Source organism: Triplophysa dalaica, chromosome 24, assembly GCF_015846415.1.
Source record: "Triplophysa dalaica isolate WHDGS20190420 chromosome 24, ASM1584641v1, whole genome shotgun sequence".
NCBI classification, from domain to species: domain Eukaryota; kingdom Metazoa; phylum Chordata; class Actinopteri; order Cypriniformes; family Nemacheilidae; genus Triplophysa; species Triplophysa dalaica.
Genome location: NC_079565.1, coordinates 3,458,332 through 3,476,562, shown reverse-complemented (window position 1 = coordinate 3,476,562; position 18,231 = coordinate 3,458,332). Strand labels below are relative to the sequence as shown.

At 38.6% G+C, this 18,231-nt stretch overlaps 3 protein-coding genes across 3 annotated transcripts; 2 read left to right on the top strand and 1 right to left on the bottom strand.

Annotated features, from left to right (window-relative positions):
• Positions 1–309: 309 nt before the first annotated feature.
• Positions 310–3,146, bottom strand: ucmab (upper zone of growth plate and cartilage matrix associated b). Its single transcript, XM_056740401.1, has 5 exons — positions 3,089–3,146; positions 2,849–2,914; positions 2,673–2,768; positions 934–1,032; positions 310–628 (listed from the first exon to the last, which is right to left on the bottom strand). Exons 1-5 carry the CDS (start codon positions 3,144–3,146, stop codon positions 531–533), a joined length of 417 nt encoding a protein of 138 aa, XP_056596379.1. The 3' UTR covers positions 310–530.
• A 1,783-nt stretch (positions 3,147–4,929) lies between these two features.
• On the top strand, positions 4,930–9,952 carry hal (histidine ammonia-lyase). Its single transcript, XM_056739139.1, has 20 exons — positions 4,930–5,210; positions 5,352–5,412; positions 5,505–5,532; positions 5,615–5,689; positions 5,770–5,842; positions 6,018–6,084; positions 6,174–6,211; positions 6,464–6,589; positions 6,791–6,930; positions 7,014–7,061; positions 7,290–7,437; positions 7,644–7,739; positions 7,815–7,873; positions 7,975–8,055; positions 8,175–8,240; positions 8,319–8,484; positions 8,635–8,769; positions 9,006–9,114; positions 9,223–9,292; positions 9,487–9,952. Exons 1-20 carry the CDS (start codon positions 4,964–4,966, stop codon positions 9,616–9,618), a joined length of 1,965 nt encoding a protein of 654 aa, XP_056595117.1. The 5' UTR covers positions 4,930–4,963; the 3' UTR covers positions 9,619–9,952.
• A 2,443-nt stretch (positions 9,953–12,395) lies between these two features.
• nox5 (NADPH oxidase, EF-hand calcium binding domain 5) lies at positions 12,396–18,191 on the top strand. The gene is made up of 16 exons (XM_056740152.1): positions 12,396–12,529; positions 12,635–12,785; positions 13,273–13,483; positions 14,068–14,305; positions 14,393–14,546; positions 14,631–14,806; positions 14,922–15,104; positions 15,730–15,862; positions 15,944–16,086; positions 16,246–16,395; positions 16,478–16,522; positions 16,631–16,755; positions 16,863–16,950; positions 17,208–17,307; positions 17,379–17,545; positions 17,741–18,191. The coding sequence occupies exons 1-16, from the start codon at positions 12,410–12,412 to the stop codon at positions 17,870–17,872; spliced, it is 2,316 nt and encodes a 771-aa protein (XP_056596130.1). The 5' UTR covers positions 12,396–12,409; the 3' UTR covers positions 17,873–18,191.
• Positions 18,192–18,231: the final 40 nt, after the last annotated feature.

Sequence of the window (18,231 nt, the reverse complement as noted above, 5' to 3'; positions counted from 1 at the left end):
ATAAAAAATAATTGTTGTCTCTGTTCAAGCCTGACAGTACCTTAAACAAGGGACAAACATGTGTTCTGAAAGTGTTGCGATACAGCAAATATTAGAAGGGCTAGCACAAAATGAAATAAGAACAACAGGTTATGTGCTATTTTATTTTGAACGTGTGCAAGCACTTTTTTATTTAATGTTTACTTTAATTATTTTGTAAAGCTCTGAAATGCTATAAAAATATAATATTTTATTCATCAGAATACGATAGGTTTTTGCTAGCAGAACTATTAAGCTATACATAGAAACACATAGGGCCAACTAAAATATTATAGTATAATGTAAGACTGGAAGTATTATATAATTAGTCCTAGGATAATAGAAAAAATACATCTTTTTAAAGAAATAATATGAAATATCATACATGAGCTGCATGAATTAAATGCATAAAACTGTTTAAATGGTAGACTTTTATAGGCATTTCATTTTTACCAAAAACACTCTACTGTTCTATCTCTTTTTACCCATTTTCTTGCTTTGTTAACTAGGTTTCAAACTGTGTGTCTGTTGTAGTCATAAGGAGGGTCAAGACCATCATAATGAAACTCTCTCCACTGCTCTGTGCTCTGTCTTGTCCGCTCCTCTTGCTCTGGAACAGTAAAAAAATCACATTTGAAATCATATTGCGCTTATATGTTTTTACAGACACAGCAAAGCTGAGCAAAAAAGTATTATATTTATATTATTACAAAAATTGTCAAAAAGAAAGATAACGTTGGCCGAAAAATATTGATCTATGTTATACAATTTTGTGTTAATGTTCTACGTTTTTATCTAATGATTTAAAATGACTTTTGAATAATAAAGAGTTTTGCTTTATGTTACATTTTGTGTTATGTCATCAGTGAAAAACGCTGCTGAATGTTAGACGAATGTGAGAGACTGGAGACTCACCGTCATTTTCCTCTTCAGCGTAGTTTTCAAACTTATTCCTCTGCTCCTCGTGATACTGTCTCATCCTTTGATCTGCTGCCAGTCTTTGCCTCTGTTCAGCTAACATGACAAAACAAGTGTGAGAGGCAGAAAAGAGCCAAATACTACGACCTATGAGGCAACGATCAGAAGTTACTGTTGTAAATAACTTTTGTTGTACTTAAATTATTAGACAAACTTTCATATGCTGAAAGCTGTTTGGTTTTAAAAAACCCTGAATACTTGTATGTATATACTACTTTAATGATGCTTTTATTTATTTGTTTTTTTAGTCTATTTGTAACAATGGACTGTCATTACATGGAAAAGACTCAAACAAGGTCTCCAAAAATGGGTCTGCGTGACAAGAGGGCAAGTAAATATTGACCATTCCCTTAACTCAGTTCTTTGATCTTGTTGTGCACGATTCAGTGGTTGCTAATGCTACATTTTCTAAAATTAGCTTCAAAACATAACTAAATATGTAATGAATTAATGTAACTTTTAGTTGGTGCTACAAAACTCCCATACAACCAACAGCTCCATTCACAATGGTTTACAATTCATTCAGTGCTGTGTATAATGCTGTGTCATTACGGTCTGTACTTCATAATAACATTATCGGCTGTGGCGGAAGTTACACTTCACCCAAAAATGAAAATTCTGACATAATTTTGTCATCCTTTGCTTGTTCCAAAGCAGTATAAATTTCTTTGTTTTACTGAACACACAGAAAAAAATTGGAGGAATGTCAGATCTCACAAATCATTTACTGCCATAGTAAGAAAATAAATACTATGGTGGGTAAAATTTGACAATCTTCCAGATATCTTCCTGTGTGTTCAGCAGAACAATTTAGACAGGTATGGTAAATGATGACAGAAATAAAAATTTTGGGTGTAGTTTCCCTTTAAGACAAAATTTTAACATAGTTATGAAGCATGCCGATCATTTAAAAAAATATTTTTTTAAATAAATTTTGCTCCTTTTGGAAAAAAAGAGGTAAAAGTATATGATCGTACACAAAATGATATGATTCCGTGCTTTGGAGCCTTGATGAGTTACTAATGTCATGCCAACTAATCCTTGACCTTTTCAAACATCAAGTCATGTTTAGATTGTCTATCCAGTGCACAATTTTTTTTACCCTTTCTATCCAGATATTTGAACTCCCACATGTGAGTGAATTTGAGTGTGTAACCTTTTTGTTGTTCGCATAATCGCAAACTTACAACCACAGACCAGGCCAAATCAAACAAAGCCGCGAATAAACACTAAAGTCCCTCCTCCCGCAGTGGTAGGAGCCGAAGTTTGGTTTCTCCAGGCTGCCCTGTGGCTCCTGCTGTGTGCTGTGGTGTCCCATGAATATCACAGCTGGTTCAACACACGCTAAGCACATGTAGGATGCCCAATACTAAACACCTCTATATTTTTACTTTTCTTGCTAGACAAAACAATTATTTCCTTTCTGTGCACTTGCCATAACGGTCCATTTACTTATTGCACAACTTTAAGTGAGGTTGCTGTAACATTCAGAAAGGAAAACGAAAGATGATGGCAATAAAGTTGAATTATAATAACATGCATTACTCCCTTTTTTAACTTTTTTATGCATAGTATAAAATTCAAATCTCCTGGATTGCTTCACTGGCCCTACACTTAACTCAAACCTTTGATCTGCCTGCGTCTACAAGAGCCTTCACGCATGCAGAGAGCCTCACCGTCTATCTCATCCTGGCTTTTCGTAGCCCTCCTGCTGCGCCGTTTGAAAAAGTTGGAGGCGTCCGCCTCTGGCATGAAGATCTTCTGCAGTGCACCTTTGATGATGACGAAGAAGAAGAATGAGGTGAAAGAAGGCTTTAGAAAGATCTAATGGAACATTGGAGGATTTGGTCACCTTGAGGATCGGAAGCCTTCACATCCTTTTTATCCGACACAACGGCACTGTCTGTCCCTTCGAATACTGCGAAAAGCAAAACAATTAAAAATGTTTCATGCAGATCTAACAAAAATCATCTGACATCTTTATACTTCTGCAATGATTTGCCACCTTCTCCAAACACTAAGACTTGTGGTACCTAGCTCTGTCAAATCAACACTATGCATCCGTGCATTGGGTAACAGTCCAGTTACTCACAGGTGACGGTGAATGCTACCACGAGACAGGTGAGAAGAACGGTCTGCGTCCAGAACATCTTCAGACTTTCGTCAAGCTGATCAAAACAAGACCGGATAATATTGAGCTGTGCAAAGGGGATGGTGACTTTCAAGGAGTGACTGGAATTCATCCAGGAGGGGAAAGGAAGGGTGGAGTTTTGGGAATGTGATGTTGTTGGGTTGACACAGGAATGGGAAGGTGCCGTAAGGGATCACATTTGGAAAGATCATGTGACGTGGGAACGTTGTTAGGTTTAGCTTAATAGTTATTTTGTTTTTAGGTTAGATGCTTTTGCGATGCATTTGTTGTTTGTAGGGATTTTATGCATTACACGTGTAACATGTCATACTCATGCACTTATTTTCTATTTAAAGAGTAGATAACTAGGGGTTTTTAAGGTCCTACTTTGATTTATTGAGTGTTCAACAACAAGTTTATGTGCACAGAAGATGTAAAATCAGTATTAATTTGCAACAATAGGCAGTTATTCTTACCTTACTTCTTGACTGACTCTCAAATGATTCGTTCCGCGATTAGTCTAATCTCTCCACAATCTCTCCAGTCTAACGTGCTTGGTCAGATGGTCTAGTCGGCTGTGATTGGTTGACCGGGAATGAGGGTCACGAGTTATAGTGTTTGGGGAAGAAGAGTGAAGTTTTCACGAACAGTTCTAGCAAACGTAGGCGGGGACTATATGTAGTGACGTAAATCTGCGGCGGTCGCGACTCGGACTAGGGACGACTCGTTTGTGTGATTCAGAGTCGACTCCCTTTTTTCCCGGCCAATAACTTTGTAATTCATTCACCTTCGGCTTAACAACTTGGCAGACTGCTTACTTACAAACACGGCAACAAAACACACTGCATGAAATGTACTGTTCATGATCTCATGCTATGTACTCTTAATTCCATGGTCTATAGAACTACCTCATGGTATACTTCTTTTAAATTCATTATTCTCAATGCATCTAATAAAAAAATCCCACAAATCCAAAGGATTCACACACAAATGTATATTTCCCTCAAAAACATATTATGTTCGGGCATACAGTGTAATTGGCCTCAGAGCACCCAAATATTATTCATGTGGATAGTGGTTTCCACCTGAGCGATGTGTTTTAACACAAGGGGTTCCTCTCATGCTTCATGCCCCAGGCTGGAGAAACGTCCGCGTTAACGTCGTGTTTTCAGTCTAGCTGGAGTCTAGCCAATGTCAGGATGAAATGAATGATGTAGTTGTGAGAGTCTGTGCCCCGCAGAAACAGAGATGTGAGAATATGCAAAGGATTTGGAGAGAGAGCTTGTGTATACAGATTTGGCCAACTTACCAAACCATGCTGAATATTGACTTAACAATTACTATCATATACTGTATTTGCCTTAAAGCGAATAAAGTTAACAGATTTGTGTGATGATTGGGTTTTGGGGAAGGGTGTACAAAGGGGGCCTTTGCATTGGAACACAGGAAAAAAATAGATGTAAGTTCCTCATTAATATTCCTTCTAATGTGTATTCTAATGGAATAAGACCTTAAAGGGATAGTTCACCAAAAAATTTAAACTGGTTTCATAATTTACATGACAGATATTTTGAAGGACGTCTTTAGCTCCTAAGGGCCCTACATGCCATTGCCTGCTTTGGCCCAACGTTCAGCCTGTTGACTGTCTGTATCAATTTTGACCATTTTAACAAAACCTTTGATGCAGAGATAAGATATTCAAACACAACCCTGTGCTCTTCTTTGCAAAAAGGAGGGGTTCACATGACAGCTTTTGATTGGTCCTTTGACATTTGTGTAACATCTTTTATCATGACACTCCACTGGTAGCAGCCTGCGGTCGTTCAGTCCAGCGCGATGCCTCGATTCACCGTCCACGTCCGAGATGAGTGGCTCACCGTTCCGTGTAAAGATGTCACCTGCACTGTTAAGTGGCTGGGCATGGAAACTCTCAAGCGTTACATTAAGAACAAACCCGACAATGGAGGAATCCATCCGGTCAAGGATGTGTGCTTTTGGGTTAGAAGATGCCAGGGTTTGGGTCTGCTGGATAATGATGATATAATAGAAGACGTCCTGGAGGATAATGACTTTGTTGAGCTTGGTAATGTGTTACATGCACTGTGATTTGAACATTGTTTGTAAAGTATGATTTTGATTTTGACTTTGGACAGGTTGTTCTTTCAGAGTCGTTTACCATGACTAGCAAGTTGATAACTTGTTATTTAACTGTTATCTTTTGAAGCTATTGAAGGGGACACTATGCCACAAGACTTCATACCAAGCCAACCCGGGGCTTCACATCTGTATCCTTCATGTTATTGTTCTATATTTTATGATTTTACAAACATTTAGAAATAATTTGCAGTCTTGAAAGTCTTTAACATGACAAAATCAGAACAAGAGCCTACAGAGAACCAAATGACGTGAGTATGGAGTATCAGAGACATTCAATTCTGTTTATCGTTATTAATAACTATGTATTATTTTATATCTCTCCTTGTTCAGTATATTTCTCTAGATGGAAACAGCTTGAGCTCAACAGATCTGGTTAATTTAGGGAAAGGCCTCTATAAGATAAAGGTGAGTCTGTTGTGGCGGAGCATTTCCTAAAAGAAAATACATTTGTAAAGAGTGTTTGTTAATTTAAATGTATCGGACAGTTGACCCCAGAGGCTGCACAGAAGGTTGTGGAGTCAAGAGAGCTTCTGGATACCATTGTGAAAGAAAACAAGGGTGAGAATGATATCTGGAAAGTTTAAGGAAATATAAAGATTAAAGAAATTGATGCAGACAGGACTAGGGAACAAGTAAACATTTTTAGAAACTGTAATTTACTACAAATCAAGAAAGTTTGTTTTAAAATATGATTCCTATTAAAATGGGCTATATTTTATTTTTCCTTCTGTAGTTGTGTATGGAATCACTACAGGGTTTGGCAAATTTGCACGGACTGTCATTCCAGTCAGCAAGCTCAAGTATATATTTCATCTCCTTTCCTAAACCCTTAAACATTTTTCAAACATTCTATGTAATTTAAATAACGCCTGCTGTATTTCTTTCACAGTGAACTTCAGCAAAATCTGGTGCGCTCGCATTCATCAGGTGTGACAATATTTTAATGAATGCCTATTTTTCTTAAGACCAGCTTGTGAGTAGGTCATAGTAAGGGGTCAATCAGAAAGGTTCCACATGTATTTCCCTTTTTGCCGTTGAAGGGCTTGACCCTGTAATTGCTGCTTGCAGCTATATTTTGGTATATATTTTATACATATTTTAACTATCTGCTTGCATATTCTTCAGTCTTAATCCATTTTGATAGATTTAATCTATTGTTTATTGTTTCTGTGACTGTAGGTCTGGGAAGACCTTTAACTCCAGAAAGGACCAGAATGCTTCTTGCTCTGAGGATCAATGTTTTGGCTAAAGGTTACAGCGGTATTTCTCTTGAGACTCTTCACATCATGATACAAGCATTCAATGGTATGTTAATGATTTCCTCAATGGTTTAACAAAAATGAATACTGTAAGGTTTTGTTTGGTTCTTTGGCACAGCTTTAAAGCACCACATGAAACTTAGAAACATGCCATTTCAATTTGAAACAATATTAGCAAAAGGTTTCTTTGAACCGCTTCCACAGGGAGTTGATTTTGATAAAGAGTGTCCTTCCTTTTTCTTCTCAGCTTCCTGTTTATCCTACGTCCCAGAGAAGGGCACGGTAGGCGCAAGTGGAGATCTCGCCCCACTTTCCCATCTCGCCCTCGGCCTGATGGGAGAAGGAAAGATGTGGTCGCCCAAGAGCGGCTGGGCGGATGCCAAATATGTAAGGGTCTTCTGTCACCTTTGATTTGATGATGGTTAACCGAATGCATTAACTTTACTCTTTTGACCTTTGTGTTGAAACAGGTCTTGGAAGCGCATGGTCTGAAGCCCATATCTTTGAAACCAAAGGAGGTACATCCCCTCGCTGTCAACATGTTTATCTCCTTCTGTTGACTTTCTTTGGCTGTGTTGTGGATCAGAAACGTGACTTTGACCTATTTCGGGCGTAGTTTGTGAACTTAGGAGAGCCCCCCTTAGAAATCCATCGTGCTCTAAAAAACATGGCATCTTGAAAATAAAAACTTGATGTACTTTAAAAGCATTTGAGATTTTGGATGGAGATTTAATCTTTGTTTACAGGGTTTGGCTTTAATCAACGGGACCCAGATGATCACTTCATTGGGGGCAGAGGCCGTGGAGAGGGCCGAGGCCATCGCCCGCCAGGCTGACATCATCGCTGCCCTGACCCTTGAGGTTTTGAAGGGGACCACCAAAGCCTTTGATAGCGGTGAGGAAAACAAACAGTAGCTTCTTTGTCAACAAGATATTGATGTGCTGTATATGATCAGGTGTATTTTTCAAAAACTGATAAGGATTTTTACATTTTAAAGACAAAACATGTCCTGTCGACATTTGTGTGTCACTGATTTCGACTTATTTACATGGGTTTGCTTGAGGTTTTCTAACATTTTACATTCCACAAATTTCCTACAGACATCCATGAACTCCGTCCTCATCCAGGACAGAAAGAGGTGGCCCTGCGGTTTCGATCCCTTCTGGATTCTGATCACCACCCGTCTGAAATAGCAGGTAAACAAAGAAACTCCATTTAAGTCAGTTTAGTCATAAAGCGAATGACTCATTTTATTCTTTAAATATGTGCAGAGAGCCACAGGTTTTGCGACAGGGTTCAAGACGCCTACACCATGCGTTGTTGTCCGCAGGTAACGTCAGGCTTAAAGTGGTCATGTCTAAAATTACCAATAACCAATCATTATCCATATTTAAACAAAATTGTATTTCAGTTTTGCCTTGAATTTTACAGGTCCATGGAATTGTGAATGACACAATAGAGTTTGTCAAGAAAATCATTAATACTGAAATAAACAGTGCCACGGACAATCCTGTATCCTTTCACGTCTTAACTTGAATGAGACATCTGTAAAGCTATCAGCATATTAGTACAGAAATTTTAATGCCGTTTGTAATAATTTGAATGTATCTTTGGCCTTGACTACAACTAAGATGGTGTTTGCAGAAAGAGGAGAGACCATATCTGGTGGAAATTTCCATGGAGAATATCCAGCAAAGGTCATTTATTGTCAAAAACATTATTTGTCAATGACGGTTGGTCTCGCTAACACCCTTCTGATGATCTCCTCTTTCTAGGCACTGGATTATTTGGCGATCGCGGTGCACGAGTTAGCATCTATCAGCGAGAGGCGCATCGAACGCCTTTGCAATCCATCGCTCAGCGAACTCCCTGCGTTCCTGGTCAACGAAGGTGGCCTGAATTCTGGTTTCATGATCGCCCACTGCACCGCCGCAGCTCTTGGTTAGCATTTCAAATGCACTGCCTTGAAATTGTATTTTATGTGTCCTAAAACATAAACAGTGCACATTGATTAAAATTTGTCAACTGTACTCAATACACTTCTGGGTTGTGTTAACTATTAACCAAACAGACATGCATCTCCCCCTACAGTTTCAGAGAACAAAGTGCTTTGCCACCCCTCCTCTATTGACTCTCTTTCAACTAGCGCCGCCACTGAGGACCACGTGTCCATGGGAGGCTGGGCGGCCCGCAAAGCCCTCCGAGTGGTTGAGCACGTCGAACAAGGTCCAAAGCTATGTATCTCTCATTCACACGCTAACATTCTTTCTTGCTCAATTGAACCAAAACTGATACTGTTATGGCGCCCCCTTTTGGAAGAAACACAACATGCGCAAAATACAATGGTAGATAATACTTAAGAATTTGCAATGCGATCAAAAAGTGTAACACTTGGTTCAGGAGCACATGATTTGTGTGATTGGGAATAAATTTGGATACGTTGGGAATTATTTTTCTTACAGTGCTGGCGATTGAGTTGTTAGCAGCGTGTCAGGGTATTGAGTTCCTACGCCCCCTGCGTACGACAACCCCATTGGAGAAAGTCTACGACCTTGTGCGCAGTACAGTCAAGTATGTCCAACTTTGATACAGTAACCTCAAAACCCCTGAAGTATTGAACTTTCTGGTTAATGACTGACAAACCTGTTGTCATTCATATTTTCCTCTCGTCTTGTTCAGACCCTGGTTTAAAGACAGATTCATGGCTCCAGATATTGAAGCTGTGCATCGGCTTCTTGTGGACCAGAAGGCAAGTTTCCCAGTTTCTTTAAAGTTGTGCTTACTAAGACAAGGGATAGTATTTTTAATGTAGGTTTACACTACACTATTTGGGTTACGAATAAAACCGCAATACCTCAAATCATCATTATTTTTATATTCTTATAATAAGGCATATGCAGTTCCAGTTTCTTTTTACATCTCATGTTGATTTGTTGTATTCAGGTGTGGAACATTGCCGGGCCGTACATCGAGAAATATTGCATGGAATACATCCCAGAGTCCCGCCCCTCTTCCCCGACAGCCTTTGCTTTGGACCCGCCTCCATCGCCACGGAAACGTGTCAGGCTGGAGTGACAGAGCCGGCACCTCTTTACATTATCCTAGTGTCTCACATTTAAAAACATGCATTAACATATATTCTCTTTTTGCTGGTTAAGGTGTGTTCGTCCTGGAAACAAGTTTGTTGTTGAGACATGAAGTATTTGTAAAATTTGCTCATCCAGATGCAGTATCTTCATTCACTTTTAAAATGTTAGTGAATAAATGTGTTTGAATAAATGTTTGATTTTCATTCTAACATTCCCAGGCGTAAGAGCATCACACTGGGATGCTGGGAGATTAGTAATACAGAACCATTGCCAGAAAAACTGAATCTAAGATTACAGATTAAAAATATTTTGACAGCTGGCCTTGTCTTCGTGATCACATAATATGTTTAACTTTTCTAGAACTCTGTTTTCATGGGCTCGGTCAATTTCCCTTTTATCTTCAGATGCTTTTAAAGACAACCTCTGCAATTATTACAAATGACTATAGATCCCCATGTAATACTAATCTCTTGCGAAAAGTGCTCAGGGAACATCAAGCGATCTCTAACAAAGCAAAAGTGACGCATAGTACAAAAATGTTTAGATTAGAAAAATGTTTTACTCACATTAGATTGCTGCGCCATTCCTATCGGATTCAATATTGACGACACAGCACTTCTTTTTAATTTAAGCAATTCCACAAATCCAGTGTCGATCTCTGCCTTGTTTACGAAGGAATCCTCAGAGAAATGAATCGAACAAACGTTCCATGTTTTACCCACATGAGCTGGAACGTCTTTAAAATTAAACTTTAACAACGCATTACTAAAGTCGGAATCCGAAGCAAGGTTTTGCAGCGACTGTGTTCTTCCAAAACCAGGGGTGGCACAATATTTGCTATCTTTAACGGCATGTTACTACTTGTGTTACTTCAGAATTGTAATGCGCGAACCAGTGGGCGGGGCTAGAGAGGTAGTCGTTGATATTTTTCTGTGGAGGTGGTGTTCAACCTATCAATGTCGTCATAGAAACTTGCATTCCGTTCGCTGGGCATGGTGTCAATAACAGATGTTATCTCAGTAACAAGGGAGTTTTCAGTCCTGACAGTTCTGAATGCGATTCCCTCTTATATAACAAAAGCTCGGTTTAAAATTGTGATTTTAATTCATGCCTCCTTTAACACTCACAGTGTCTATATATTCCACACGTCAAATTAACACGCACAGTGTCTATATAATCCACACGTCAAATTTACACGCATAGTCTCTATATAATCCACACTCTTAACATGTTGATTATTTATACACTGCGAGTGTTAATTTCGACCATTTTAACACTGGCAATTTTGTTGTAATATGTTGTGTTTAAGGTGCATTTTATCTTGTGTTCAAACCCATGAATTTGGCATCACAGCTGCCTGTGGAGCTACAGGAACTCCATTCATTCATATTAAGACAAATACACAATGAATCATTTGTATGTGTTATGTTTGATAATAAGTGCAGTATGGGTCCATACTGAGAGGCAGTCAGCAGGGGCAGGGATGTCAGGGGCAGCTGCTGTGTGCAATAGGGAATGTCCATAACAATATTGTCCAGCCTCTCGCTCTCGCTCGTCTTTCCTCTAAATGGTAATAAACTGAACTATGATGTGACAGCAACATATTGAGACCGCTTTCAAAATTGTCTGTGAGAACGATTACAGAAGAGCCGAAAGAGATTTTTTCAAAAGGCGATTTACATTTAAAGGTAATGATTTTGTTGTTTCACATTGTAGCTACACATGGAAATTTTAAAGGATGGCAGAAACAGGTTAAAATTGTTTATGCATGCTTTGTGTACAGTATATTATGTGTCTGCAGTCATATAAAAGGATTATATGCATGTATGTCTAGCTATATTTCTGGATGAAAAATAAGATATAAATCTTGTTTTAAAAGTACCTGAAAATGCCAAATTATTGGAATGTAAAATATTTTAGAATGTAAACATACTCACACAAATATCACACAAAAATATATGTATTTTTTGAGTTATCTCTAAATGTATTTCCTTCAATATCTATCGGGACATATGCTTAAAACATCTTTGACCAAAGCCATCTATTGTTTGAATCAGACTGCTGTCTAAATGCTTTCTTTCTTGAGGCCTGTTAGACATGTGGATATAAACAAAAAAATTCTATCATTTGTTTATCAAATCAAAAATATACTAGAAAAGTTTAAAAGTTAAAGAATCGTTAACCAGTGTAAAGTAAGTCTGGTACATGATGTTCAGGTGAAAAAGGGAATTTATGATTACCATGAGATAAAACATCTTTGACAAATTATGTAAAAAATTCCTTAGTTTAGTTATTACACTAAGCTAAATTGTTCGATTTTATTCAATTTTTTTTATCTTGAATATAATTTTATTTTTATGAAAAATACTGGTTGCACCAATTGACACAAACCAGTTAAACCAGCTAGCCATATTTCTTCTACATCCAAAAGCCATTGTTGGTTTAATAAGTTAACATCTAAAATCAAGCATAACAAGTTTAGCCAGAGTGGTTTTATTTGTTCAATGCTGTAAAAACATCTGTCAACAAGAATTCAACATAGTAATAAACAGTGAAATCATGTCTCGTAATTACACTTAAAGGGTTAGTTCAGTGTTAAAATGAATATTCTGTCATAGATGAGTCACCTTTGTTCATCTTGGGAAGATCAGCTTTGATAGATGGATAGCTTTTTGACCCCCAATAGACAGCAATGTACAAAGCGCAGAAAATTTGTAAAGACAACATTATACTAGTCCATGTGACGTGTGTGTGTGTTAATGTTGTGGAGCACAGACATGAGTCTGGATGAAGATACACGATGGCTGGAATGGGTCACCAAGCAGTTTGAGAGCATCGCAGGAGAAGACAAAGAAATCGACCTGGATGAGTTTAAAACAGCTCTCAAAGTAAAAGAGGTTAGTGCTGAATGACTCATATAAAGCATGTGTTCATCAAGCCATTAAATCATTTTTTATTTAAGTTCATCTTTATAATAATATTTTTGTCATCTGTTGTTGTAGTCGTTTTTCGCAGAGAGGTTTTTCGCCCTGTTTGATTCTGATGGAAGCGGCTCCATTAGTCTTGATGAACTTCTCAAAGCTTTGAATCTTTTGATCCACGGCAGCGAGACAGACAAACTGCGTTTCCTCTTCCAGGTCTATGATGTGGATGGTGAGATATGCACATCAATTATTGTTTTGTTCCAAAATTTACGCAATTAAACCCCTGAAGAATGAGTGTGTTTGACAATTACACATGAGATTTAGACCAAAAGAATATTGATCTTCCAAGATCAAAGTTTAGGCACAGCATTCTTTAACCAATATAATATCCAAAGCTGTGATTGGTTGATAAGAATGATGTTCCTGGAAGGTCCAAGCATCACAGGTTCAAACCCTTTATGACTTTCTTTCTTTTGTGGAAAACAAATGAAGACATTTTGAGAAATGTCTTAGTGGTTTGTGTCCATACAATGAATGTTAATGGGGGCCAATGTTGCTTAGTCACCAACGTTCTTCAAAATATCTTCTTTTGTGTTCTGCAGCAAAAAAAGTCACACAGGTTTAAAATGAGTAAGTTATGAATAAATAAATGAAATACATTTCTCCTCATTCTGCATGTTAAGCTCGTCTTTCTTCCTGCGGTGATCTGCTCATAGGCAGTGGTTCTATAGATCCGGATGAGTTGAAAACAGTTCTCAAGTCCTGTCTGAGTGAGAGTGCGATCTCTCTCCCTGAGGAGAAGCTGGACGACCTGACGCTTGCCCTGTTTGAATCTGCCGATAAAGACAACAGCGGCTCCATCACGTTTGAGGAGTTAAAGGCAGAGCTGGAGACTTTCCCGGAAGTTATGGAGAACCTCACCATCAGGTGAAATATACACATTACAGAGCATCACATTTATTATTAGCGACAAGTTGAAGTGTCAAATCCTACAAACATAGTTTTGTTTTCAATTTTATGTAAATATTTTATTTGTATTTTGGTCATTTTATTATTTGTTTGTTTATTTTTTTTATTGCTAAATAAGTTTAATTGATTTGTTTGTTTTAGTTTAGTTTAGTTTTGGTAGTGTTCAGTTTATCAAATAATATTTATTTCTCATTTCAATTGACAGAAATGTTAACATTACGCTTTAAGTAAATTTAATCGGTGTTGAACAAATTTGGGTAAAATGGTGTTCAAAGCCACCCAAAAGCACCACAAAGGTCTTTTCACATAAAGAACGACAACTATAAAACTTTATTAGTGTAGTCCATAACTTTACAGAGGAATGATATTGTCACGATCACTTTAATAAAGACATTTTCCAGCTTATGAAGAATAAAACATTGACAGCCAATCAAAATTTTGAAGCGATTGCATGCAACCTTACTGTCGAACAAACAAAACGTTACCGTCTGTTGATATGCACGCTGAATAATTGAATAACTATAAATGTTTTTTTCTCCCAGTGCTGCCAACTGGCTGAAACCTCCTGATCTGGAAGAGAACAAACGTAAAACTCCTCGCTACCTGACGCGAGCGTACTGGCACAACAACAGCCGCAAGCTGTTCTTCCTCTGTCTGTATGCCCTCCTCAACATTCTCCTCTTTATCTTTGCCATGTTGAAGAATGCACACGGCGGGCCCTGGTTCATGTTGGCCAAGGGCTGTGGGCAGTGTCTTAACCTCAACTGCACTTTTATTATTGTGAGCTTGGCTTCACATTTTAAAAAAAACTGTTTTTGCCACAACAATGACCGGAATTAATTGTTTTCGTCTTTACTAAACCTGTAGGTTCTCATGTTAAGGCGTTGTCTGACCTGGCTACGTGCGACCTGGGTGGTGAGGATCCTGCCTTTAGATCAAAACATTCTTCTCCATCAGATCGTGGGCTACGCTACATTGATCTTCTCCATTGTTCACACGGGAGCGCACGTCATGAATTTTGGTAATTTGTTGCAATAACATATTTGTAAAAGTTGAATGGAACGGTCAAATGCATGGAACTGAAACATATTCTCTTCATTCTTAGCTTGTATGTCTCAGCATGATGGGGCGTTCCAGATGTGGGAGTATCTGCTCACCATCCGTCCCGGCATCGGCTGGGTTAATGGAACCGCTTCCGTTACCGGTGTGGTTCTGCAGGTTCTCATCTGCTTTATGGTGGTGTGTTCCAGTACCTTCGTCAGACGCAGTGGCCATTTTGAGGTGATGGGCGTCATCGAATCAGATTCATAACTAGCTAACAAAACAGTTTATACAAGGTCAATGTATACAATATAGTGTGAGCGAGTTTAAAATGGAGTGTCCTGTGTTTGTGCAGGTCTTCTACTGGTCTCATCTTTTATATATTTGGGTTTGGGCCTTGCTGGTTGTTCACTGTGCCAATTTTTGGAAGTGGTTTGTGGTGCCAGGTGTGCTGTTCCTCATTGAAAAGCTGATCGGAATAGCGGTTTCTCGCATGGGAGGACTATACATTGTTGAAGTAAACCTACTGCCCTCAAAGGTGCTGTATAAACTAATGAATGTATGAAATTATACAAACCTAGTATTTCTCATCTGCGATATCAGTTTCATCTATGCACACTGAACACTTATTTATATAGACAGAACACACTATGCATATGCATGCTGCACAATACCGTGTACAGAGGATCTATATGGAGTACACACTAATCTATAGAATATGCTCTGTGTGCATGCATGCTAAACACTACTATACCTTGTAAAGACTGAACACACTATGCGCATGCATGCAATAAACTTCGCTGTATAGACAGAATATTCTGGACATGTGCAGACTCCACACTAATCTATACTGAGTACACACTTTGCATGCTGAATACTACCCATACTACTTTATATTAGAGTACAAACTAAGCACATGCATGCTGCACACTACCCAATATTGACAGTACACAGTGCACATGCATGCTGCTCACTACTTACACTATGCACATAAACAGCACGTAGATCCATGCATGCCCAATACCTTATATATAAAGTATACACTATGCACATGCAGACTGCATGCTAATCTATATAGAGTACACACTATACACATGCATGCTGCAAACTACCCTAAATATGCAGAACACACACAAATCACACCTTTGACCTGTGCTTTATAGGTAACACATTTGGTTATCAAAAGACCTCCATTCTTTCACTTCAAACCTGGAGATTATGTGTATATAAACATCCCAGTCATCGCCAAGTACGAGTGGCATCCGTTTACCATCAGCAGCGCCCCTGAGCAGCAAGGTAAAACATATACTGTACTGTAGAAGCTTGCATGTTAATGCTGCATTACTCTGAAACAACGTCACTCCCTCATTTAAACAGATACGCTGTGGCTTCACATTCGTTCGATGGGCCAGTGGACAAACCGCCTGTACGAGTATTTCAGACATCCAGAGAGCCAAGCCATGAGCAACAAAAGGCTCACAGCCAGCCTGAGGGACAGACATCACCAAAAGAGAGCACAGGTTCTGGCTTTCCTCCATCATCCACTCAATCCGTTCATTAGAGTAATGTTTTATTGATGACGAATATATGATCGAGACCCATTTATTTTCCTGCATGGCTCCTCTGCAACAATTTTAAGGTCAATATTGCAATAAATAAGATTTTTTTCCTTTTTAAAGTCCACCATCTGCAGTAGGACAGTGGCGTCTAATAAAGACGATGACGTTGAACTGACCCTGTACCAATCGAGTGGAACCCGTACGGACTTGCAAAAGCCTGATCCGGTGACCCAGGCGGAACTGGGAGACGTCTGTTTGGGTACCAGAGAAGTGAGAATTTATCATATATTTTAGAGGCCATAACAGCCAATTTATTACCATTTTTGACAACATATAATTTGTCATCTTGCAGCTCTCCGCAAAATTAAGTGAAAATCACAGATATTGTAACATTAAGGTAAGTTATAAATGACTAGCTCTAATGCAGATGACTGTTGCATCTAAATTCATATTAGGAAATTCACTTTTTCCTCATATCTGAATCATTATTATCCATCTATGGCAGTGTTATGTGGACGGACCCTTTGGCACCCCCACCCGACAGATCTTTACGTCTGAGCATGCGGTGCTCATCGGAGCTGGAATCGGCATTACTCCATTCGCATCCATTTTACAGAGCATCGTGTGTCGGTGAGCCTCTCCGTTCACAAATCACATTTATAATAAAAACGTATGATGAAATAACAGAAGCTATGCAGAATCTGTTTTTGCATCTATTCCTCTTCACATGTTGCCAGTTATCGCATGAGAAAGCAAAACTGCCCAAAATCCCCCAATTACTCTTGGTGTGAGACTGTTAAAGACAATGAGATGAAGCTGAGGAAGGTGAGTACTGCGTGTTTTCCATCGGAATAGGTTAAGGGGTAAACATCTTAAATTCACAAACTGATGTTAATCAATAACAGATGTTATGAGGTGGAGGGGGATTTTGTTGGACAGGAAAAGTGACGTACACTTTTGTTATTTTTCCTGTAAGAAGATATTATTATATGCTTATAACTTACAAAGAAATCAAGAGTGTATTTACAATAGCATCTTGATTTCATAGGGACTTCACATAAATCTGGTTTGTTTGCCTGCAGGTGGACTTCATCTGGATCAACCGAGATCAGAAATCCTTCGAGTGGTTTGTAAGTCTCCTTACAAAGCTGGAGATGGACCAGGCAGATGTGGAACCAGAGGGTAAGAGAAGACGATGGAGATGGCACAGAATTAAAACAGCTTTTACTAATCTTACGTTTGGCTATTTGCAGGACGGTTTTTGGAGATGCACATGTACATGACATCAGCTCTCAGTAAGAACGACATGAAGGCCATTGGTCTGCAGATGGCTTTGGATCTGTTGGCCAAGAAAGAAAAGAGAGATTCAATCACAGGACTTCGTACTCGAACTCAGCCGGGCAGGCCGGACTGGGCCAAGGTATGGCTGGAGCTCATAGGCATACATTGAAGAATGTCATTTCGTCTATTATATTTTTAAAGCATAAATTTTAGATGAATGTGTATAATTTATGCTGTTAAAGAAAGTGAGAAATTCTCTTGGTCTTGCACTTTAATACAAATGCTTGATTTATGAGCTTTCATGTTTGATTCTTGATGTTCTGTCTATCTGCAGGTGTTCCAGAAGGTGTCAGAAGAAAAGAAAGGCAAGGTCCATGTGTTTTATTGTGGTTCTCCTGCTCTGGCCAAAGACATCAAAGCTCAGTGTGAGCAGTTTGGCTTTAACTTCTACAAAGAAAATTTTTAAACCATGTTGACTTTCTGAGTTGTCTCCAAACTTTCCTCACTTGTTATTGGTCACAACTGGTCCTCGTCTCCATCTATTCTGGTCCTGCCTTTGTCTCTGGACTTTGAAATGAGTAACCAGAACAACGTTCATATTTTTATTTTTAGCTTTTGTTTACGTTGTTGTGTCTGATGATGTTAACATGCTTAAATAACTAGAGCTTCTATAATATATGTTTTCACTTATGTGTCTATGTTTAAGTACCACCAATAATGAATGTAAATTGTCAAAAGGCCATTTTGGTTATTGATCTGCATCATGTGCTATTCTTTTAAATGACAATCATGTTAATTGATTATGGGTGTTAGCTTGAATAAGAG